The sequence below is a fragment of the Sodiomyces alkalinus genome (genome assembly GCF_003711515.1).
Source record: "Sodiomyces alkalinus F11 unplaced genomic scaffold SODALscaffold_1, whole genome shotgun sequence".
Lineage (NCBI taxonomy): Eukaryota > Fungi > Ascomycota > Sordariomycetes > Glomerellales > Plectosphaerellaceae > Sodiomyces > Sodiomyces alkalinus.
Window position 1 is genome coordinate 2861582 of NW_021167079.1, and position 21986 is coordinate 2883567.

General features: G+C 55.3%; 7 protein-coding genes across 7 annotated transcripts in view; 3 read left to right on the forward strand and 4 right to left on the reverse strand.

Annotated features, from left to right (window-relative positions):
• The window catches only part of SODALDRAFT_303968 (mitochondrial import inner membrane translocase subunit tim-16), a gene marked incomplete at its 3' end in the record, with an annotated part of 723 nt that extends 517 nt beyond the window's left edge, over positions 1-206 (reverse strand). Inside the window, exon 1 of the mRNA XM_028608965.1 lies at positions 75-206. Coding sequence (XP_028470374.1) covers positions 75-77 — 3 coding nt within the window. The 5' untranslated portion in view covers positions 78-206. The remainder of the gene's footprint in view (positions 1-74) is intronic.
• A 226-nt stretch (positions 207-432) lies between these two features.
• SODALDRAFT_326723 (Yip1-domain-containing protein) lies at positions 433-2432 on the forward strand. Its single transcript, XM_028610243.1, has 4 exons — positions 433-1079; positions 1146-1181; positions 1299-1440; positions 1508-2432. Exons 1-4 carry the CDS (start codon positions 771-773, stop codon positions 1999-2001), a joined length of 981 nt encoding a protein of 326 aa, XP_028470375.1. The 5' UTR covers positions 433-770; the 3' UTR covers positions 2002-2432.
• A 475-nt stretch (positions 2433-2907) lies between these two features.
• SODALDRAFT_319217 (RCC1/BLIP-II) lies at positions 2908-4943 on the reverse strand (the record flags this gene model as incomplete). Its single annotated transcript, XM_028609442.1, has 3 exons — positions 2908-3167; positions 3264-3861; positions 3957-4943. The coding sequence occupies 3 exons, from the start codon at positions 4941-4943 to the stop codon at positions 2908-2910; spliced, it is 1845 nt and encodes a 614-aa protein (XP_028470376.1).
• A 1291-nt stretch (positions 4944-6234) lies between these two features.
• Positions 6235-8480, forward strand: SODALDRAFT_374880 (hypothetical protein; the record flags this gene model as incomplete). The annotated part of the gene is made up of 8 exons (XM_028614708.1): positions 6235-6781; positions 6838-6913; positions 7038-7283; positions 7328-7400; positions 7545-7679; positions 7779-7920; positions 8213-8241; positions 8316-8480. Exons 1-8 carry the CDS (start codon positions 6559-6561, stop codon positions 8478-8480), a joined length of 1089 nt encoding a protein of 362 aa, XP_028470377.1. The 5' UTR covers positions 6235-6558.
• Positions 8481-10463: 1983 nt separating this feature from the next.
• Positions 10464-15831, forward strand: SODALDRAFT_326726 (brefeldin A resistance protein). The gene is made up of 2 exons (XM_028610244.1): positions 10464-15312; positions 15392-15831. The coding sequence occupies exons 1-2, from the start codon at positions 10918-10920 to the stop codon at positions 15419-15421; spliced, it is 4425 nt and encodes a 1474-aa protein (XP_028470378.1). The 5' UTR covers positions 10464-10917; the 3' UTR covers positions 15422-15831.
• SODALDRAFT_374882 (Metallo-dependent phosphatase) lies at positions 15653-17660 on the reverse strand (the record flags this gene model as incomplete). The annotated part of the gene is made up of 4 exons (XM_028614709.1): positions 15653-16139; positions 16206-17348; positions 17417-17514; positions 17630-17660. The coding sequence occupies 4 exons, from the start codon at positions 17658-17660 to the stop codon at positions 16110-16112; spliced, it is 1302 nt and encodes a 433-aa protein (XP_028470379.1). The 3' UTR covers positions 15653-16109.
• Positions 17661-19138: 1478 nt separating this feature from the next.
• Positions 19139-20866, reverse strand: SODALDRAFT_268023 (cellulose 1,4-beta-cellobiosidase; the record flags this gene model as incomplete). The annotated part of the gene is made up of 3 exons (XM_028607585.1): positions 19139-19558; positions 19624-20178; positions 20261-20866. 3 exons carry the CDS (start codon positions 20864-20866, stop codon positions 19139-19141), a joined length of 1581 nt encoding a protein of 526 aa, XP_028470380.1.
• Between the last annotated feature and the right edge of the window lie 1120 nt (positions 20867-21986).

Here is a 21986-nt window from a genome sequence, read left to right on the forward strand (position 1 = left end):
CAAAAAGAAAGCCGGGATAACGGGGAGAACGCGGAGGATGGCCAGCGCGTCTGTAAGGCGAGAGGATCCCATACCATTGTCGCTTATGACGAGCACAAGTTTGCTCGTTGAACTTTCAGACTTAAAAGATGGAGAATGGATGCTGCGGCGGAGGTCGAGGAGAGTTGGATTTCTCTAGAGATGAAAGCGTCCAAGATAGAGGCGTGGATCTATGGCTCGAAAAAATCCATCACGAGCCAATAGATGCGATCATGGCCGACCACCTGGAATATTCCAAGACCGGTTCTCGGGGACCATCTTAGCCGAGTATTAGCCGCAACTTGATTACTAAGGTGATTGTAGTAGGATTCATGATTACGTACACACTCGCGTGTGGACGCTTAAGCCGCCTCGCATCCAAGGCAATTCGTTGTCATCCTCACCGCAGGGGCAGGCATCGATAATAATCACCAACTTCCAATTCGACACCGTGGCTGACAAAAGTCTTCCGACTTTCACCACGACACAGCCCTTTTGTGTGCTGTGCTCCAGGCGCCGACGAAGTTGCATTTATAAAGCGAAGCGAATCATACAACCGTTGCCAACTATAAACCCTCCAAAGCTTAAAACTCCTGCCAACCTGTCCGCTTCATAGCCATAGCCTTCGCTCGGCGGGACAGCCAACTCTCGAACACGGAACAGCTCCCATAGAGCCTCCAACCCCCCTCCCCCCCCCGGGACACTCCGACCTCTTTACTTATACCCTCCCATTGAACGACACCGCTTCAATCATGTCCAACTATTACAACCCGCAACAAACGTCCTACGGTGCTCCGCCTCCCCCCACGGGAGCCCAGAACCTACAATTCTTCCCATCCTCCTACTCCGCGGGCGTCTCGGGCCCGGCCACACCGCAACAGCCCTACGGCTTTGCGCCTCAAACCGGCGGGCAATATGGAGCCGGCCCATCGGGATTCAATTCCGGGTTTGGCAGCGGCCCTGGCGTGTCTGGCCGCATGGGAGAGCAGGGCGGTCTGAGGACAGGATGGCTGGCAGCGTTCTCGACGGAGGGATATGAGGGAGAGCCGCCCCTATTGGAGGTAAATCCTCATACTCATTATGGCGTTATTGTCTCGAATCGGTGGTCTAGCTAACTCGCTGCTCAGGAGCTTGGAGTCAACTTTACCCACATTCGAGCAAAGGTCCGTCGCAACAGAATTCCCGGGTAGTCATGCGACAACAGATCCATACTCTCCTCTACTCTCCCCGCGCCTTGGCAACCAGTTCGGATGCTAACATCCTTCCTATCGTCTCTCTAGACCCTCGCAGTGCTAAACCCCTTCCGACGCATCGACCAACATGTCATGGACGACTCCGATCTCGCCGGCCCCATCCTCTTCTTCCTCCTCTTCGGCACCTTCCTTCTCTTCTCCGGCCAGGTGCATTTCGGATACATCTACGGTTCGTATAAAGTCCAGAATCGGGACAGTCATTCCTGAACGTAAGGCTAACTCTGCGAAAACCACAGGCCTCGCCCTCCTGGGTTCCATTTCCCTCCATATCATCCTCTCCCTCATGACCCCCTCCGGCCCAGATCCTGACGACTCGCACCACCCAGCCGGACCGCAATACGATTCCTCCACCGCCGCTTATCCCGGGTCAGGGCCCACGGGTGTTTCGGCGGCAGGGGGCCCCGGAGGCCGACCAGGCCACTTCTCCAGCACGCTAACCTTCGCGCGCTCGAGCTCCGTCCTGGGCTACTGCCTCCTCCCGCTGGTGGCCACGAGCCTGGTCGGCGTGGTGATGCCGATGGACACCCCGCTCGGCATCGTCCTCACCGCCGCCGCCATCCTGTGGTCTACCTATTCCGCGTCCGGCATGTTCTGCGCCGTGGGCCGCATGCGCAGCATGCGTGCCCTCGTCGCCTACCCCCTCGCGCTCTTCTACGTCGGGTTCGGCATCATGGGCATTTTCAGCTCGCGCGGCGGTGGCGCGTCGCTTGCTGCGGGCCTCAAGGCGTGAAAGAATCACGTATACCGTGGTTGAGACCATAAGGGCGCGTCTGAACAGCGGAGGAAAACACAATCTCTAATGCCCCGCCCCCTTTCTACACGACGGCGGGGGGACGGGGGGGACGGGGGGTTCGAGATGGCAACGTTGCATGACGGGATGGAGTTCTTCTGGTAGTGGCAGACTAGCAACACGGCGCAAGGTTATTTATCAATCTACTCTTCAAGGCACACGACATTTAAGTGTCGCACAGCGAGAGAGTACCATCGTCAAAGCACGAGCGGGGGAGGGGGGAAAAGAGCGAAATGAAAAGAATAAGAATATGCTAGGATGATTTCCCTTCGCAAGGATCTGCGTTCATTCCGTGCTCTCTCAGCTGTGTCCATGTATATAAAGTCAAGAACTCCGGTCAATAAGATTGTACCCAGCAAGAGAGCGAGCAGACAGATGTTCCCAATCGTTCAAGCAAAAGGCCCCGTGACAGTATACTATTATAAAACTCAGATCACGAACTGAGACTGAGGCCAGGACAGACTCCTAGTCGCGATGGTAGGAGCGCAAAAACTACCCCTCCCTCTTTCCTCTTCCCCTGGATACTAAAAGCAATGAGTCCTCCAGCGCCGCAAGATATCCGATCCTCTAAATATCCTACACCTCCATGGCACCTCTTCTTTTTTTCTCCAGCCCCGCAACATAGAATCGCAAACTCCACCTCTATTGGAAGAGCCCTTATCCGTCCGTCCGACCCAGAAGCACATTGGTATTCGAGAGGGTGGCGCCAGCTGGGCTAGGAGGACGGAGGATACTGACGTTCCTCCAAGACGTCTCATGAAGAGAGAGCTCGGCAAGGTTGTTGTTTTTCATCCCTCGCGCATGGCGAGAGAGTGTGTCGGGAGCATCTCGTGTCTAAGCTCTAATTTAGTGACCGTTGACGCCGTTCGTCAGGCTGGCATTAGCCTCGCCAACTAGGAGAGAGAACTGGCCGCCTGCGCCGGCGGCAACGATCTTCTTGCCGCGAATGGCGGTGTTGTCGATCAGAGTGGGCACCTTAATGTCGTCGATGGTGCCCTGGCCGGTCTGGTAGTTGATAGAGAAGCCCCAGGAGTAGGCCTTGCCGTCCGAGGTAACGGCGAAATTGTTGTCGGTGCCTGCGGCAACCCGAGAGACGTTTTGAACGGCTAGTGAAAGAAATCAGTGGTCATGTCTTTTGCGGAATTTCTTGACTCGTCTAGAGTGGTAGTGGGACGGGAAAGGGAAATGGGGGGTATGCATACCCTTGACGACCGTGGGGACGGCCAAGATACGAGCGGTATTATTGTCATCCCGAATGAGGTCATCGTCGTCAACCTCCTTCTCGGAGAGGCCAACTTGGTGGCCGTCAAAGCGGCCCCAGGTGAGAAGCGTGCCGTCCTGGGAACAGGCGAGCGAGTGATGCTGACCACCGTCAATGTCGATGATCTTGTGGTCCGAGAGGGCCTCGACGACGGTAGGGCGCAGAATTATGGCGTCATCCTCGCCGGCACCGTCGCGGATGCCGGTCTCGGCGAAGTTGTTGAGACCCCAGGCCCAGACCTTGCCGCCGGTGTCAATGGCGAAGCTGTGGTACTGCCCGCAGGCGATCTTCTCGATGCTCTTTTTCGCGAGACCTATGCTCTGGGGGATGAGCGAGGTCAACTTCTTGCGCTCGATGATGCGTCGACCGAGCTGGTTCTGCTGGCCGCAGCCCCAGGCGAAGATGTTGCCCTTGGTGTCGAGGGCGAGGACGTGGTTGGATCCCGACGCGAGGGTCTTGATGTTCTTGAGGTCTGGCATGAAATGCGGGGTATATTGAACTTTGATGGTTGGGCTGAAGCCGAGGATACCGTCGCTAGACTGTAGGGGTATCCAGGATGGGTTAACTTGTGTTCCGTTCATGATACCAGAGAAGATAAGGCAGATACTGTTGCAGGGGGCGACTGGATACTTACGCGGAAAGTGCCCCAGCCGTAGACGCGTCCATCCTCAGTCAGGGCAAAGGTGGCGCTGTCGCTCGCCACGAGCTGGACAAACTTGGCATCCGGGGCGAAATGCTCAGCCGAGACGGCAGTCGGCGTGCTCTCGAGGGGATTGAGGCCAGAGTCATCATCGTCATCGTCATCGTCCGAACCCGAGTCGCTAGCCTGGTCCAGGTCGCGAAGACCTCCATCCCACTTGGTATCGCGGCCAAGGGCACCCTGGTCATTGACACCCCAAGTGATGATGGTGTTATCTTTGGTAAGGACCGCGACGTGCATACCGCCGCAGGCGACCTGAACGACACCGACGGACGCGGCGGAGAGGTTGGGGTTAAGGCGCGGTCGCTTTACGTCGACGGGCTTCTTGCCATCGATCCTCTGGCTGCCCAGGCCCAGCTCACCGGAAGAGCCTTCACCGAAGACGTAGACGTCGAGGATGGTGGCGGGTGCGTCATTGATCTTGGGACCGACCTGATGGGGGTGCGGTTTGGGTTCGGGCTCCTTCGGCCCGGGGGTCTTCTTGGGGACCTTGGGAGCCTTGGCGGGTTTCTTCTCCGCGGGGGTGGCAGCCCTCTTCTTCCTCTCGTTCACCTTTGTCTCGGCAGGCTCGACCGTTGCCTGGCGTTTGGCAGCGCCGGTCGCCTTCTTGGGAACGGCCTTGGCCACTGCCTTCTTCGGAGCCGTGGCGGTCCTGGACTTCTTGACCTTGGGGACATCTTCTTCTGGGGTGTCGGAAGGCTCGTATTCGGCCTTGCGCTTCTTGGATGCAGCTGCAGCTGCAGCTGTGCTGGTGGTGGTTTCTTTCGCGGTCTGCTTCTGAGTTGCAGGCTCGGCCTTCTTGGTCGCGGTCTTGGAGGTTTTGGCTGTGGCCGCCTTGGCTGTCGTCTTCTTCCCGGCAGCAGTCGTCGTCTTTTTCGACTTTGACTCCGCAGTCGCGGTCTTACTGACCCTGGAAGGCATCGTCTTAGACTGAATGAAGTGAAGTGGTTTGGGTTGGGTTGCTGGCAGTCGGATTAGGCGACGTAGGAACGCACACTGACAACCAATGTAGTCAAGTGGCCAGGCGCCGCACAGAGCTGCGACTTCAGAAAGATGAGGGAAAGGAAAGTGGCCGTAATTAGGGAGGGAGGCCTGAAATAACAAAGCACCTCTGGGTAAAGAGGACGTTTGAAATAACTTGAGGATGGGAAGGAGCAGAAGGGTGGAATGGGTGGAAGAGAAAAACAAGTGGTGCGACGCGAGACGCGGAACTTGATAATAAAAAAGAAAAGAAAAAATGAAATAAGGTGTGGAATGTTTTTGGGGTAGCTAGCTACCTCTTCTTCGTAGCTGTGGCTGTATTGTGGCCCAACTGCTGACATCAGCAACAGCTTGAAGACTTCAGATACGGCCCCTAGTCCATAAAAGGATTAGTGTCCTGTTTTAGCCGAATGATACGCAGCTCGAGGTACATGTAGGTATGAACTGAGCTTCTGATTGGGCATAGCTATCCAGATCCAGATCTGTGCTTGCCCTTTGATCTTGAAAATGGATTGTTCTCATTTTTACCAGTGCACTGCTTTTTTGGGTCGACAGCTCTTCTGCGAAGTGCAAATACCTTACCAGTCAGATATGGCTACTTTCCCTTCTTCACAACGAGCATCCGTGTTCTAAGTGCATAACGGCCATTTCTTTACTACCATTCATGCTTTCTTTCTTTGGCATACATAGGAGTCCAAATAGCTCTCTCAACAACATGAGTCTATGGAGCAGCACCGGGCGGCCGGACTTTCAATGAAATCCAACCCTTTCCCTGAAGAGGATTACCAGCTCCCGACGAAGTTCTTTGCCATGCAGTAATTATAAGATGAAGAGTATATATTGCCCCTACAATGCTTTCAAGAGCCCCCAAGCTCCAATCAGCTTCTAGGGACCAAATATACATTATGAAGATGACGTCGCCAAGAGGTTATTCAACTGCTCCTCTAAATCTTATGAAACCTCAATACTCGCCCTTATAAGACTCATGGATCAAGCATTAATTTGGCATTTGAATTACTCTTAGTAACATGGCAGATAGGTGTCTCGTACTTTTGCCGTTCCTGATGACTCTCAAACCAGTACCTTGACTAATTAGCTCTGGTTCATCTTTCTCGTCATCGTCACGCTGAGGCCCCCGTTTCTGTGATGGTCCTCTAACGACTCGTTCAAAACACGGCTCTCCAGAGTTGTTACTTTGTATGAATGATGCTGGGTTACGGCAAATTGCTGTGCTGCTTGGGGTGTCATTAGGGTTAGACTCCCGGGTAGCTGCTTCTTCGGTGTCTCTTTACAATAGCAGGAACTCACCTACCCTAGTGCTCTAGCTGCCCTCCATCCTCCAGTTTCCCTTCAGCAATCCGTCTGCTTTCACCAGTAGAATATTTACAGAAACGTATCACTTCTCTCTGCGGTTCTGTTAAACCAACTGTCCTTCTCGAATAGCCCAGACTGATACCAATTTCCCAGGGCCGCAGTAAGTTGTCGTCATCAGGTTCACCACTCTCCCTCCCTGGACCGAAAGAAACAAAATCGCGATTAACTGGATTCTTCGAAGATGCCTGCCTTCAAATCCACGCCGCGACAACACCCGTGGGCTGCGAAATCAACTCAGTCCTTGGATAACCTCTCTCCGCAATGGCCATTCTCGTGGTCCCGATTCTCGTTTTTGTCTGCGTACTGGCCGTCCTGTCTGTCCGTGTCGCTCGTGTGGTCACGGGTTTGGTCTTGGTGGATGCCCAGGGACCTTGAGTTCGGGCTGCTCTTGTGGCAGTACTGGAGTCCGTTCATCGTCATGCGACTGGATTCCGCCCTCAACAGCACCTTTTCCCGTTAGAATCGGGTCATGGTTGCGCCAGCGGATTCATTCCCGACAGGTCTGACGTTTTGCGGCGAGCCAAGCTGGGCAGAACGTAGATCGATCATTCTTTTCGCAGTCATGACGCCTTTCCTCTCCATATATTACGTTCCCGCTGTCCGACGATATACGGCGATAAAAATACGAGCACTGGGAAGATGGATCTCGTTGATCTTCAGATCCTCTGGCCTGGCTGCGCTGTTCCTCTGGGGATATTGGTGGGGTATGGGTGGAATCGAGCTGGACGCGCCTGTGATCATCGACACGACTCGGGTCAAACCCTTGCCGAAACCAGGGACCGATCTCAAGCCGACTCAGGCTCAGGCTCAAGCTCAAGCGCAACCCGCAGACAATGGCAGCAAGGCCCAAGAAGGTCCCAAGAAGAAGTTCTGGAATAGAAAGGGTCGCGTCATGGACGGTAGAAGGTCACGTCGTTGAGCCACTCCGACTCACACGATTGGCATGGAAGGAACGCTTCGGTCGAGATCCAGTCATGGCAGGATACCATGGTGTCTTCGCTGTCCCTCTCCCTTCTCCGTTTTGTTCTGCGCTCTCTCTGGAGTCCATGTCTCTTCTTTAGCTCTCGAGATGAAAGAAGAAAAAAAATATATAAATAAGTTACGGCTTTTTTCTAGATTGTCGCTCTGCTTCTGACGCGATGTGTCTGATGAATTAAGCCTCCACAGCTACCATCGTACCTAGTGCAAGAACTACAGAGGATACGGTTCACATTCAAGAATCCAGAACAGGTGGATGTGGGCTGTGGTTTCAGTTGCATTCTCAGTCCCTCCTCCACATCTCACAGCGGCTGTTCAGAATTGGTACGGAGAAATTATCCGTAGGAGCACACGGAGTTAAGCCCGGAGTTTGGCCCCTTGCACAAAATCGTTACACGTGTATTACCTATGAATAATGTGGAGTCATCGGGCCAGAGCGAGACAGGGGACAAGGGACAAGGGATGACGGAGGCTGCGGATCAGTCTCGGGAGACGGCTCAAGCGGCCGTCGACTACCTTACTCGACTCGCCTATCTCGGCCGGACTGGCGGACGAAATGAGACAGGTCACAGCTGGACTCGCTCGGGCTGCATGTCAACGTATCCCCCCGTAATTACGGGCTGGATTCTCGCCCCTCTTCTCCACAATTGTTTGTCGATTATGAGTGTTCGGGAACATTCACCGACACTTGAAAAAATAGGAAAAGAAAAATCGAAACGACACGACGAAAAAAAGAAAAGAAAAGAAAAGAAAAGAAAAGAAAAGAGAATAGGAACGGCCGAGTGGTATACTTCTGCACGGGTCACCAAATACGGCTTAAACGATGGAGCAAACGTACAACATTGAGATGCTCTGAGAGAACGGCTACCATCATGGCATGAGATACGTGACGAAGGGAGCGTAGCGTCGTCTTACGTCCTAGGAGAGGTAGGACCAAAAGGAGCAGACTTACTGACGTAGACTCACTGGGACCTCCTCGACATGGCATTTCGCCGAAACGCGAAGATTCTGGTATTCTCGCGTTTCAAATCGGTAAGCTGGTTTGATCAAGGACGGCATGCCTGCCGGGATATGACAGAGTCGGTGTACATAGTGATGGGGGATGACGGTCACTCCAACTGCTGACCGGCTCCGTGTTGAATCGTTTTGGGGGGTTAGAAAAAGAACGTGGGCGACCGTTGGAGGTGTAATTATCGTAAGGGTCCAATTCTAGACAGGGCTTTTGATAATTATGCGGAAGACGGGCAGAAAAGAGGCAGACGGCGAATAAAAGCTTGGTAATAAGGTACCAGTCGGAGCATACCTAGCAAGTCCATTACAAATTTTAGCCATTCTCCATGTGATGGCGGCGGTAATAGTACCAAAATGAACCCCTAAAAGTGGGCTGCAGATATATGCACCCCCTTGTCTCTTTGTAGTCTCCCCGCAAAATCTTAATGTCTACTTACAGCAAATCATAAAATTTTCCTTAACGTGGGTACTTCAACTACCTCGGGTATCTATTGGTTGGATTCAAACTAGATATGGGGGGATGGGGGGCCAAGCCATTAATCCAGGAAACGAATTTGGTGGGTCATCTTTCAAGATAATCTCTGCATGTCGGAATTCTAATTAATTACCCCAGCGCCTTGATGCCGGTGGCCATATCTGTAGTGTGTCGTACATAGACCTTCAATGCTTTAAAAACGCTCCAGGGAAGACTATCTATATATGATAGGCCCTGAGGTTGTGGCGGGCGGTGGTTAGCGATTCGGAGTAGGTAGACGAAGAGAGGAAGACGAAGTGGACACCCCAAGTCGGGCTCGTTTTTATTAGTGACAAAACCGTCGACAGAAAAGCCGAGCAATAATCATTAGCTTGACGGGAGTAGGTAAACTACTTCGTAAGCAAGCACAGGAAAAGGAATGAAGCTTGTCCTCTTAGAATGCCGCATCGCATGTATGCTTATCTCCTAGGTTTGTCAGCTTGCGTTGCCCGTCTTCCCCCTGAGCACTAATCGGAGGGTAGTGGGGGTTCAGTGGGACTCGTGGGAAAGTCTCTGGTCTCACTTGACACAACCGCAATATCCATGTTTCTTTAACACAACCCTCCTGGACACGTACGAAGCACCTTGAGGGCAATGTTGTCATTCGGTGAGATACCGGAGACAATAGGGTGCTGGTATTCTTACCATGTTTGTTTGAAAGAGTGCTTCGTAAATCCGGAGTGAGGTTCCACTGCATGTCCAAACTGAGTACCGGTATGACTCCTTGCCGGGGCGACTGATCCGGCAGCGGTTGGTTCGTTGGTTCGGATTTTGGAATTTTAGTGTTGTACCTAGGTATCCGTACACAGTACTCCGTACCCCGGACTTTATCATGGCCGAGGACGACGTTGAATCAGACCCGCCGCCACCTCTGGTCAAGGGTTTTTTCCTTTTTCGTTTTTTTTGCACCTCGTCAACACTAAACTCACAAAGGTTGGGTTCAAGCATATGGGCCGCATGAAACGAGATGATAACACTACCGACTCGGTTGTTAGTGGTATTTCTAACGGACATCTAATTAGAACCCGGATTAAAAAATAATAGTAGCATGTCCTCACTCGTACAGTAAGTACCTTATACTTTGATAAGGGTTCCCAATCCAAGTGCCTTGTCCCGAGAAGGTAACATAAGGTACCTTATTATTGGCGAATTAGGCTTGATTGAGACGCATGTGCGCTCTCCATACAGTCAATGTTTACGTGAACATCATACTGTGTACCCACTACCTATCCACTTCCGCTTATTGTCCGTAACCAACCGTGGAAGTTCCTCGGCCAAATCGCTACCTGTGCCACGCCCTACTTAAATCCGTATGTACATCTTTCTTCTTTCCCTCGTTTCCTTTTATATCAAGGCACTTAGGTTTTTCGACTCATCATGAATCTTAGGTAGTTGCAAGGGTTTACCTGATTTGTAATATACCTAATCCACATTTTCGGGCACTTAACTCGTACTTGAACCCCCCCTTTAGTGAGGTACCTTACATAATCCATCTAGTCGCTGGCTTCGAACATTTGAAACATTTGAACCCTCCTGGTCCTGCCTGTTCTCTCGTTTCCTCTGCTTTTTTGATGTCCTCGTCACGACTCTGCTCATACTTCTTTTCGTTCTTCCTCCCCCTTTACTCTCATTCCTTCCATTTTCTTCCTCCCCTCCTTTTTTTGTCGTTAAAGACTTAAACGCTGCTCAAATTCTCTTCACTTTCCCGTACTTTGTTTCCCGTCACCGTGCGTACCGCCTCGGGAAATCGCAGAGTGATCTAGTCTCGGATCACCAGCCTCGTGGTCGTCGTCTGGCGTTGACTCGCCACGGCCACGACTGAGATCGCCTTCTGATATCACAACAACCGTCCCGTCTGCACAAAAGAAAAGCCATCGTGCTGAGGGGCGCACTCTCAGCGTTGCTGCATTTCGAAGGTGGGAGGACGTGTCCTAGACATCAGCCAGCTCAGGCCAGGAGAATCCTCTCGAATTTTCTCCTATTTCACTCTCTTTCCGGCCTCCCTTCCCACTACTGCAAAGCCTTCCGCCAAAAAACATGACGGATAAAGTCCCTAGAATGAGTGACGACCGCCAGACTTCTGAGGACAGTCACAGGGCATCCTCCACCGATACCGAGAATGCGCGAGAGGAGGCCCGTCGAAGAAACCCTCGCGGATTCACAAACGTCGACCAGGGCGTCTCGGTCGAGCAAGCCGAGGCCGATTTCGCCGAACTGCGACGTGAGCTGTCGGGCATTTCTCGTGCCAGCCGAGTTGCCAGCCGTCGTAAGTCGGGTGTCCATGTCGACCCCGAGAAGGCCGTGGACCTCGCCGCCTCCTCTTCTGACGGCAGCTTCGAGCAGTTCGACCTGGAAAGTGCCCTGCGCGGTGGCTTGGACGCTGAGCGCGAAGCTGGCATTCGTCCCAAGCACATCGGTGTGTACTGGGATGGTCTCACCGTCAAGGGTATGGGCGGCACCGCCAACTATGTCCGCACCTTTCCCGATGCCTTTGTGAGCTTCTTCGACGTCGTTAGCCCCATTATCAACCTTCTGGGCCTGAAGAAGAAGGGCGTGGAGCGCACCCTGTTGGACGACTTCCGGGGCGTCTCCTTACCCGGAGAGATGGTCCTCGTTCTTGGCAGGCCCGGCTCCGGTTGCACCACATTCCTCAAGACCATCGCCAACCAACGGGCTGGATACACATCCGTCGAGGGTGATGTCCGATACGGGCCCTTCACCGCCAAGGAGTTCAACCGCTACCGCGGCGAGGCCGTGTACAACCAGGAGGACGACGTCCATCTCTCGACGCTGACTGTTGAACAGACCCTGAATTTTGCCCTCGAGACCAAGACCCCCAAGAAGCGCCCAGCCGGCATGTCCAAGCAGGACTTCAAGGCCACCGTCATCTCTACCTTGCTCAAGATGTTCAACATTGAGCATACGAGACACACCGTGGTCGGCGACGCCTTTGTGCGTGGCATCTCCGGAGGCGAAAAGAAACGCGTCTCGATTGCCGAGATGATGGTCACCAACGCCTGTATCCTCTCTTGGGATAACAGCACCCGGGGCTTGGACGCCAGTACTGCCCTCGACTTCACTAAATCTCTCCGCGTGCTGACCAACCTTTACAAGACGACAACGTTTGTGTCGCTATACCAAGCCTCGGAAAACATCTATAACCTGTTCGACAAGGTCATGGTCATTGACAGCGGAAAGCAAGTCTTCTTCGGCCCCGTAGCCGAAGCGAGGGCCTACTTCGAGGGCCTCGGCTTTGCTCCCAGGCCGCGCCAGACCACGCCTGACTACCTGACCGGCTGCACCGACGAGTTCGAGCGGGAGTACGCACCCGGCCGTTCTCCCGAGAATGCACCGCGCGACGCCGAGACCCTGGCCCAGGCGTTCAAGTCCTCGGCATTCCAGAAGCGCCTCGGCGCCGAGATGGAAAACTATAAGGCCAACCTGGAAAAGGAGGCCGACCGTCACGAGGACTTCCGCGTCGCCGTGTGTGAGGCGAAGCGCGGGTCATCCCACCGGTCCGTCTACTCGGCCGGCTTCCACCTTCAGGTCTGGGCTCTCATGAAACGCCAGTTCCTCCTCAAGCTGCAGGACCGCTTCCTTCTTTCCCTTTCCTGGCTCCGTTCCATCGTGATCGCCATCGTCCTTGGTACCCTGTTCTACGACCTCGGCAGCACCTCGGCCAGCGCCTTCAGCAAGGGCGGCCTCATGTTCATCGCCCTCTTGTTCAACGCCTTCCAGGCCTTCTCCGAGCTCGCAGGCACCATGCTGGGCCGCGGCGTCGTCAACAAGCACAAAGCGTACGCCTTCCATCGGCCCTCGGCTCTCTGGATAGCCCAGATCCTCGTGGACCAGGTGTTCTCCGCCAGCCAGATCATGGTTTTCTCCATTATCGTCTACTTCATGACGGGCCTCGTCCGGGACGCGGGCGCCTTCTTCACATTCTACCTCATGGTCCTGTGCGGTAACATCGCCATGACTCTCTTCTTCCGCACACTGGGCTGCGTCAGCCCGGATTTCGACTACGCCATCAAGTTTGCTTGCGTGCTCATCACCTTCTTCGTCGTCACGTCGGGCTATCTGATACAGTACCAGTCCATTCCACCGTGGTTCCGCTGGATGTTCTGGGTGAATTCTTTAGGCTTAGCCTTTGCCGGCATGATGGAGAACGAGTTTGGCCGCATCGATTTGACCTGTTCCGACGAGTCGCTCATCCCTTCAGGCCCGGGCTACGGCGATATCAACCATCAGGTCTGCACGCTGCCCGGTTCCCGGCCTGGCACGACCTTTGTCGAGGGCTCTGACTACATCTCGCAGGGATTTTCGTACTACCCCGGAGGACTCTGGCGCAACTTCGGCATCATTATGGCCCTCATCATTTTCTTCCTCATCCTCAATGTCGTCTTCGGCGAGCTCGTCAAGTTCGGCGCCGGCGGCAACACGGCCAGGGTGTACCAGAAACCGAATGCTGAGCGCAAGAAGCTCAACCAGGCGCTGCTGCAGAAACGCGACGGGAAGCGGAAGGGCAAGAAGGAGGCCGAGAGCTCGGAGGGTCTCGAGATTCAGTCGGAGAGCGTGCTTACCTGGGAGAATCTCGACTACGACGTGCCGGTTCCGGGGGGCACCCGTCGCCTGCTCAACAACGTCTTTGGGTACGTCAAGCCGGGGCAACTCACCGCCCTTATGGGCGCTTCGGGTGCCGGAAAGACCACCCTCCTCGACGTCCTCGCGGCGCGGAAGAACATTGGTGTCATTACGGGGGATGTGCTCGTCGATGGTGTCAAGCCGGGGAAGCAGTTCCAGCGCAGTACTTCGTATGCCGAGCAAATTGACATGCACGACCCGACACAGACGGTTCGGGAGGCGCTTCGGTTCTCGGCTGACCTCCGACAACCTTTTGAGACACCGCAGGAAGAACGATACTCGTATGTGGAAGAGATCATCGCGCTGCTGGAGATGGAGGAAATCGCGGATTGCATAATCGGCACGCCCGAGTCGGGCCTGACGGTCGAGCAGCGCAAGCGTGTCACAATCGGCGTCGAACTGGCCGCGAAGCCCGAGCTTTTGCTTTTCCTGGACGAACCGACATCGGGCCTTGATAGCCAGAGCGCGTATAACATTGTCCGCTTTCTGCGGAAGTTGGCGGCGGCCGGCCAGGCTATCCTGTGCACCATCCACCAGCCCAACGCTGCCCTCTTTGATCACTTTGACCGGTTGCTGCTGTTGCAGAGGGGTGGCCGCACCGTCTACTTCGGCGACATCGGCCCGGACGCGAGTATTCTGCGTGACTATCTGAGCCGCCACGGTGCCGACGCCAAACCGACAGATAACGTGGCAGAGTTCATGCTCGAGGCCATCGGCGCGGGCTCGACGCCTCGCATCGGCTCGCGTGACTGGGCGGACATCTGGGACGAGAGCCCAGAGCTGGCCAACGTCAAGGAGACCATCCGGCAGATGAAGGAGCAACGGTCGGCCGCTGTCAAATCCATCGACCCGAGCCTCGAGAAGGAATACGCCAGCCCCGTGCTTCACCAGCTGAAGGTGGTCGTCGCCCGGATGAACCGCAGCTTCTGGCGCAGCCCCAACTACCTCTTCACCAGGCTCTTCAACCACGTCGCGGTGGCGCTGATCACGGGGCTGACGTACCTCAACCTCGACAACAGCCTGATCAGCCTGCAGTACAAGGTGTTCATCATGTTCCAGGTGACGGTGCTGCCGGCGCTCATCATCAGCCAGGTGGAGGTCATGTTCCACGTCAAGCGGGCCATCTTCTTCCGCGAGGCGTCGTCCAAGATGTACAACCCGTTCACGTTTGCCACTTCCATGGTGGTGGCCGAGATGCCGTACTCGATCCTCTGCGCCGTAGTGTTCTTCGTGCTCATCTACTTCCCGCCGGGTCTGCAGGCGGAGGCGTCGCGGGCGGGCTACCAGTTCCTCATGGTCCTCATCACCGAACTCTTCTCCGTGACGATGGGCCAGGCTCTCGCGGCGCTGACGCGGTCGTCCTTCATCTCGTGCCAGTTCGACCCGTTCATCATGATCACGTTCGCGCTGTTCTGCGGCGTGGTCATCACGCCGCCGCAGATGCCGGGTTTTTGGCGCGCCTGGCTGTACCACCTCGATCCCTTCACGCGGCTCATCGGCGGCATGGTCACGACGGCGCTGCAGGGGGTCGAAGTGCAGTGTACGCCGGGCGAGCTCAGCGCGTTCACGGCGCCCGAGGGGCAGACGTGCGGCGAGTACATGCGGGACTTTTTCGACGCGGGCGGTCCCGGGTATCTGGTCAGCAATGATACGCAGTCGTGCGAGTACTGCGCGTTCCAGGTGGGCGATGAGTTTTACGAGCCCATGCTGTTCGAGTTCGGGCTGCGGTGGCGGGAGCTGGGCATTTTCCTGGCTTTCGTGGGCAGCAATTTGATCATTCTCTTCGCAGCGGTATGTCTTGGTCCTTCGATTCCCCTTCCCCACCCCCACTGCTTGTTGTGAACGGTTATACTGACTGACGTCTCCGCAGTCTCGATTCCTCAACTTCAACCGGAGATGAGCAACTGGTTTCGGCCTGTTGACAATTTTTTCTTATACATTCCTTATAATACCATACATTGGGTTCGTCATGGCCCAGATAGAGTACAGTGATAGAGGTGGGAAAAGCGGAGCATATAGGCGCATCGGGCATCGGGCATCTTATCACTGGCTTTCTTTGATATTGTTCCTGTTTTCTTCGGATTTTTTTTTCCTCTTTTCCATTTGCACCTTTTTCTCTCTTTTTCTCTCTCTTTGTTTTACAGCAGATATAGCGTGGCGCTTAGCTGGCTGTCCTTGAACAGGCTTGTTAGACTAAACCAAAAGAACAGTTGACGAAATCCTGCCTGGAGCAAGTATATGCATACAAGGGATGTGAAGGGAATCGGGGACAGAAGGGAAATAATTGTGCAGTCCCCAAAGACAACTAAAAAACAGAACAGACAGGCCAGCGTCCACCGACACATCAGCACCGGTGACATAGCTCCCCGAAGGACAGACGAGCATGACCCCGCGTGACGCGCCAATCGGCCCGTTTGACGGCAGCTTACATGACGCTGTAACGGACGAGATGGTGGGCGATCGGCTTCCGTCGGTATTTCGTCAGGTCCGTCCCGACTCCCGACTCCCGAGTGCCGGCCCCCGAGTCCCTTCGGGCTCCCGCTCATAGATAGCAGCTCCGTCCGCATAGGCGACCCGCACAACTCTGTTCATTGGTTCTGCTGATTTGCGGGATTCAACTATCCAACAGGTTGTCATAGGATACATCAGCAAGGTACGTCCACCAACCGGTGTAGAAGTGACACTGACGACCCGCAAACGCTGCTCTCATCGGGCTCAAGCACCAGAGCCGTCAGCTTCCCACCGTCGACACACCTGCTGTCAAGACCAAACGAGTAGTCCCAGATGTTGATGCCCCGCCTAGAATCATGGCCATAGAAGAGGGTAAGCGTTTCGCCCTCGGGCTTTGCCTTTTGAACCTCGTTCCAGACCTCGACCCACCACTGGCCGTCATTCGTATCCGTGGGGACGAAACTGCCGCCCGTGCGACCAGCATGTATCTCGAGTGCCTTCTCTCTCTCAGCAGCGATTCGCTCATCGGAAGGCTCTGTACCGGGCCTCATATCCCGCAGCTTCGTGCGAAGGGCCTGCTCGAACGCAGCTCCTTCTTTGTCGCTCACGAAGCCGCCGTTCTCATCCATGCGAAGAACCGAACGGACGGTGTACATGGCCCACGGATCCTGTTCCTCGACCGCCACGCCGGGCGCCATCCCCGCGTGGACCACAGCCGCCTCGCCCAGCCCGGGCAGGTCGCCGAGGCGGAGCGTCAGGGGCAGCGCAGCAGACCAGGCGCGCTGCTCGGGGGTCAAAGTCCACGCCGTCCGGAGGGCCTCCAGCTCGTTCGCGTTCAGGCGGCTCTCGTAGTCGGAGACGGCGGCGTCGCCGTCCTCGCCGTTGGCCTCGGCGAGGGTCCGAGCCACCTCGGCGCCGGCCCACGCTCGCAGCACCCTGTCCTCGTGGTTGCCGCGGACGGCCGTGGCGTTGATTTGCATGGCGAGCTCGAGGACGCCGGTGCTGTCGGGGCCTTTGTTGATCAGGTCGCCGGCTAGGATGACGCGGTCGCCGCGCGTGGGGGAGTATTCGGCCTTCTCTAGTAGTTCTTCCAGCTCGTGGCGCATGCCATGGACGTCGCCGATGACGAGGAGGCGGGGCGCATTGTGAATGGAAGGGGGGGCGTAGGGCGGGGAGTAGAAAAGTTGATGCCTCGGGCTTTGAATGCGATGGATCTCGCTGCTCAGACAGGCGGCGGAGCAGATGGAGAGATTCGCCATCAGCGTTATGAGTTTGGTAACTTTGGTGACCATCTTTGATGTTAAGCCGTTAGCTGACGCTGGTCTTTGACTCTTGGACTGTTTACGAACTCTGAGCTGAAATTCAGGAGAAGGAGACTGGGAGGGTTTCGTCGTACGTACAAACGGGGGGTAAGCGTTGGCTCAAGTATTATAGATGATTGGACATTGGGTCGCCGTTGAAGCAATGAAGCTGATGCATCCATGTAAAAGTACTCGACCGTCTTGACGCCCTCGTCTTCTTCTGATGATGGGTCGCCTCTAGCTAACGTCGTTAGTCCTATATTTTCAACGACATAATTGGTCAACAAAAAAGTCGAAATTTTCTCTGGGTCGGCTGGGCATTGCCGCTGTCCATTGATAATCGTGTCTGCCCCCACGTGAGATGTTCCTGAACTGGGATCCTGTCATCTTGCCACGGGCTGCCTCGAAATTTGATCAGCTCTCGGGGTAATATCTCGTCGCAATCCACAGTAATTACACCATAGCTCCGTCCATGAACCGCTATTTTAGAACGGTCGGTCGGTACATGTGGGTAACCCGGGGCGTTGGGTCTCGGGCTCTCGGCTGGATCCGTGGCCCCGGGTCCCGTCCACGTGTTCCGGCCCCGGACTCGTCCATTGATGACCTAATCAAAGATTTGGAGATGGGGACAAAGTGAGGCAAAGAAATAATAGGCGCCGGCGTAGTCGCCTTGTTTTTTTGAGGTAAGAAATTAGTATGTGTCTTCAAAGAAGCAAAGACTAGGTGAACACGGAGGAGAATTGGCTCTTGTTTCAAGCGAATAGTGAGGCAGTTCCTGGATAAACGAGGGGGCTGGTCAAAGGCGGCTGGTAGAAAGGGGCAATGCCAAAGGGGCAAAGGGCGCCAACTTGCCAAGAAGGTGGCCAAACCGACCAAAGGGGTCAGTCAGGGCACCACGGCCCAAAATCTCCCAGGAAATCCCAACCCGTCGAACAGTCCGCTTTATAACTACTCGAGTGAGTCGAGTCCTGAACATACCAAGAGTATACGAACAAATATACAAGTAATTCTACAGCATTACGTGCCCTTTGTTGCACCCATCGCATAAAACCGAGATTATTCCCTTGGTTTGCAGTCTTGCACGACCTGGAAATTCATACACATTTGCCAAGAAACCAACTTCACGCACATCATTCAGCGAGTCCCGCCTCTCGTCCCGCACGATGGACGACTCGTTCCAGAGCATCTACGCCCAGGATGGGGCAAATACCACCCATGACCAGACACAGTCCTCTCAATCCAGCGCAATGACAGTATCGTCATCCTCAAGCCGAAGACAAACATACAAAGACACTGCACCGCCTCCGCTGGTGAGACAGGACGCCAGGATGGGGAAGGACCTCGAAGAGACAATGAGGATACAGAGATGATGCACAACCCCGAAGAAAGAAATAGGAAAAGTAAGAAAGAAAAAAGGAAGAAAAAAGAAGAAGAAAAAAAGGAAGAAACGAATCAAGTGGTCAAGTTGGCACTTGGAAGGTTCACAACGAATTATGAGGAGACACATCACGAAAGGCTTTTGTTTGAACAATGTGTAGTTCTCATGACATAGGAATATGTACTTGCAATTTATATGCTTTGGCGGGCTTGAATGTGAGAATACACACACAAAAGTATGTCCCAGAAAGAAACGGGAAGCCGAAAAGACAATTCCAACTCTTTACAGAACTGAAGCCCTCTTCAACCCCCTTTTCTCCTCTCCCAACCACCACCCAAGGGCGGAGGCTAAGAACACGTAGAAAAAGACACCCTTTGCCCATCCATCCACCCCATCTACCGCCAAACCCATCCCACCCCCACCGCGGAACCTATCTTGACAACGTGGGAGGCGACGACGAGGCCGGGTCAAGCGCGCGAGGATGCGCTTACAGGCACTGAGAGTACCAGGGGTTCTGCTGCTGGCAGGTGCCCTGCGAGCAGCAGGTAGGGCCGCTCCAGCCCTGGCCACCGCACTGGCCCCACATGCCGGCGCAGTTGCCCGAAGGAGGAGGGGTGGTGGGGGGAGGGTTGGTGGGGGGAGGGTTGGTGGGGGGAGGGTTGGTGGGAGGAGGGTTGGTGGGAGGCGGGCTGCCGCCTGGGGGAGGCGAGACGCCGCCATCGACGTTGTAGGTGGTGCCAATGGGACCGAAGCGGATGTTGGACCAGGTGACGGAAGCGTTGGGGTGGTTCGCGATGACATCGGCGGGGGTGCGGCCGGTCGTGGGGCAGCGGCCACGGAGAGTGCCCGGGATACCCTCCTTCTCGGGGGGGTAGAGGGAGTCGAGCCAGAGCATGTTGGAGTTGTGCTATGCGTTTTTGTTAGTTGGGAAAAGGGTGAGAAAAGGGGGAGGGGAAGAAAAAGAAAACATACGTCAGCCCAGATGGAGAGGACGAGGACCATGGGCATGCGGAGGGCAGCGTTGAGCTGGGTGTGGCCACCAATCTCGCCGTGACGGTCACGGTCCTCGAAGATGATGGGGTAGTCCTCGCAGAACTGGGGGGTGATTTCGGCATCGAAGTGGGTCAGGCCGTCGAGAGCAGGGGCGGGCGGGTGGATGACCTGGCCGTTCTGGATGAAGATCTGGTAGGCGCTGTCCTCCTCGAAGCGAGAGATGACAGTGAACTTCGAGTTGGTGTTGATGGTGTTGCTGGCGCCAGTACCATAGAAGTTATGGTTGCCGAGACGGTACGGGTTGTAGTCGCAGCCGTTGGCGTCGCACTTGCCGGCGAAGCGGTTCTCGGAGTAGGTACCACCGCAGTCGGTGTCAATGCAGACGTGGTAGCTGTTGTCCTCGCAGGCGTGGGGGGTGAAGGCGAAGGACTCGCGGTTGGACTCCCAGATGTCGATCTCAGCGCAGCAAGAGCCCATGCGGCCAACACCGGCGTTGTCGTCGGTGGCGGAAGCGGCCCAGCCCTCGTAGTTGGCCTAGATGGTCGGGTCGAGTCAGTACATGGTCCATGCATGTGGGACAAGACAGGGGGAGATGGAAGTCGAGTGGACAACTTACAGTACCGCCAACCCACTTGAGGTCACGAGCGCACTGGGCGTCGCAGTAACCAGTGCCGTACTTGGCACCGGCGCCGTTGTTGGGCTCAGTGGAGAGACCACCGTCAGAGGCCATAGGGACGAGGTAGAGGGCGCTGTTCATGCCGCAGGGGACACCGGACAGGTCGACATCGAAGGCGAGCTCGTTATCCATCAGAGTGAACATCTGATACTTGGTGGAGCTCTCCATGAGGTAGGTACGCGAGCCAATGTTGGTGCCGTACTCGTGCTCGGTGACGAAGCGGAGGGAGAGGGCATCGCCGCTAGTGGAGACACCGTAGGTCTGCTGGTAGTTGGCACCCTCGATGGCGCAGTTCTTGGCGCAGTCATCGTTGCTGGTGCAGAGGCCGGTCCACTCGTTGCCCTCGAAGCAGTTCTCGTAGCCGCCGACCTCGTGGGCCCAGCGCCAGTTGGAGTCAATGACGATGGCAGCATTGACGTTCTGGCAGCCGCTGGTGGAGCAACGCTGCCAGGTGATGCTGGGGTGAGTCTCAGTCTCCTGGGTACCGGCCTGCTGGGCCATGGCGGAGGCCAGCAGGGCAAGGCCGCTAAGGATGGAGCGCTTCATGATGGGCGATTTTGGTGCGGGAGGGAGACTTGAAAGGGACGGGAGGGGGCCGGGGATGAACCTGCTTCTCTGTGATGGGGATTGTTGAGACACAGGTGAGCTGGGTGAGGAGAGAAAAGGGGGGGGAAGAAAAGTCCAAGGAATCGTCGAGTCTCGTGGTGTCTTTATACTGCTTTCGACGTCCAGTGGTTTTGGCTTTCGTCTCCTCGTATTTCCCTGCATGAGCATCTTGCAAGCTTTCTTTCCCTCCGTGGCATGATGCATCCATTCTTGGGATAGGACGTAGTCGGAGCGGAAAGAAGAGATCCGAAATACAGGGCTTCGGAGTAGACACTGCGCTTCTCCGGGGTAACGTCTCCACTGGTTCCTGATTTTTGAACTTTTAGGCTCGTCGGACGCGTGTGAAGCAGGTCCTTCGTACACGTTGTACGCAAAGAGGACCGGCCGCGTTTCCCCCTTTCCCCCTTGCACTCGTCCGTCCTCCTCCATTGGTCTACGGCGGCTCTATGCCTACGCTAGAACCTCTCGCCTACTATAGTACCATGTAGGGACCAATGTAAAGGACAGGGGATCACCCAGCAATGCCGAGGTAGCCGCCCACCTTCGTTCCTCAACCGCCCAGCGGAAGGAAGATACCGTCGATCCATAGTGCATGGCAGCATCGCCACCCAGACGGGACATCCGGAAGAGAAGAATGGTAGAGACGTCTGGGACTGCATTGGGTCACACGGACGCTTGATCTGGGTCGGTTTTCGGACTCCTGCCCCAGCTTGGATGTTTTTACGTTGTAATGTACGGAGCTTTCATATTGGGCATTACGATGGGTCCTTTTTGGCAAGGCACATGACGGATCCCCTTCCTCGACCTGGACCAACCGGATGAAGTTCGGAGCAGTGCGAGCATGGTACGTTGTAGGAAAACGGTGGGAATCATGCTCATCTGTCCATAGGCCAAAGTCCATAGTGTCAGAGTGCATACGGAGATGGGGGAATTTGATATTAGATGTGAGGGCACTGGGGGGGAGGAGACCAGGCGTGGCAAACTCGATCCGCCCGTTTAGATGCCCCCCCTGGCTGCCGTGATCCCCATACCCCATGCCCCCCACCCCCCTTTCGTCGGC

Excerpts from the sequence above, each read along its gene's own strand:
- SODALDRAFT_326723 (XM_028610243.1), top strand. The coding sequence starts at position 771 with ATGTCCAACTATTACAACCCGCAACAAACGTCCTACGGTGCTCCGCCT. Across the intron at positions 1,080-1,145 it reads GAGAGCCGCCCCTATTGGAG|GAGCTTGGAGTCAACTTTAC; the intron begins GTAAATCCTCAT and ends CTCGCTGCTCAG. Across the intron at positions 1,182-1,298 it reads TTACCCACATTCGAGCAAAG|ACCCTCGCAGTGCTAAACCC; the intron begins GTCCGTCGCAAC and ends TCGTCTCTCTAG.
- SODALDRAFT_326726 (XM_028610244.1), top strand. The coding sequence starts at position 10,918 with ATGACGGATAAAGTCCCTAGAATGAGTGACGACCGCCAGACTTCTGAG. Across the intron at positions 15,313-15,391 it reads TGATCATTCTCTTCGCAGCG|TCTCGATTCCTCAACTTCAA; the intron begins GTATGTCTTGGT and ends ACGTCTCCGCAG.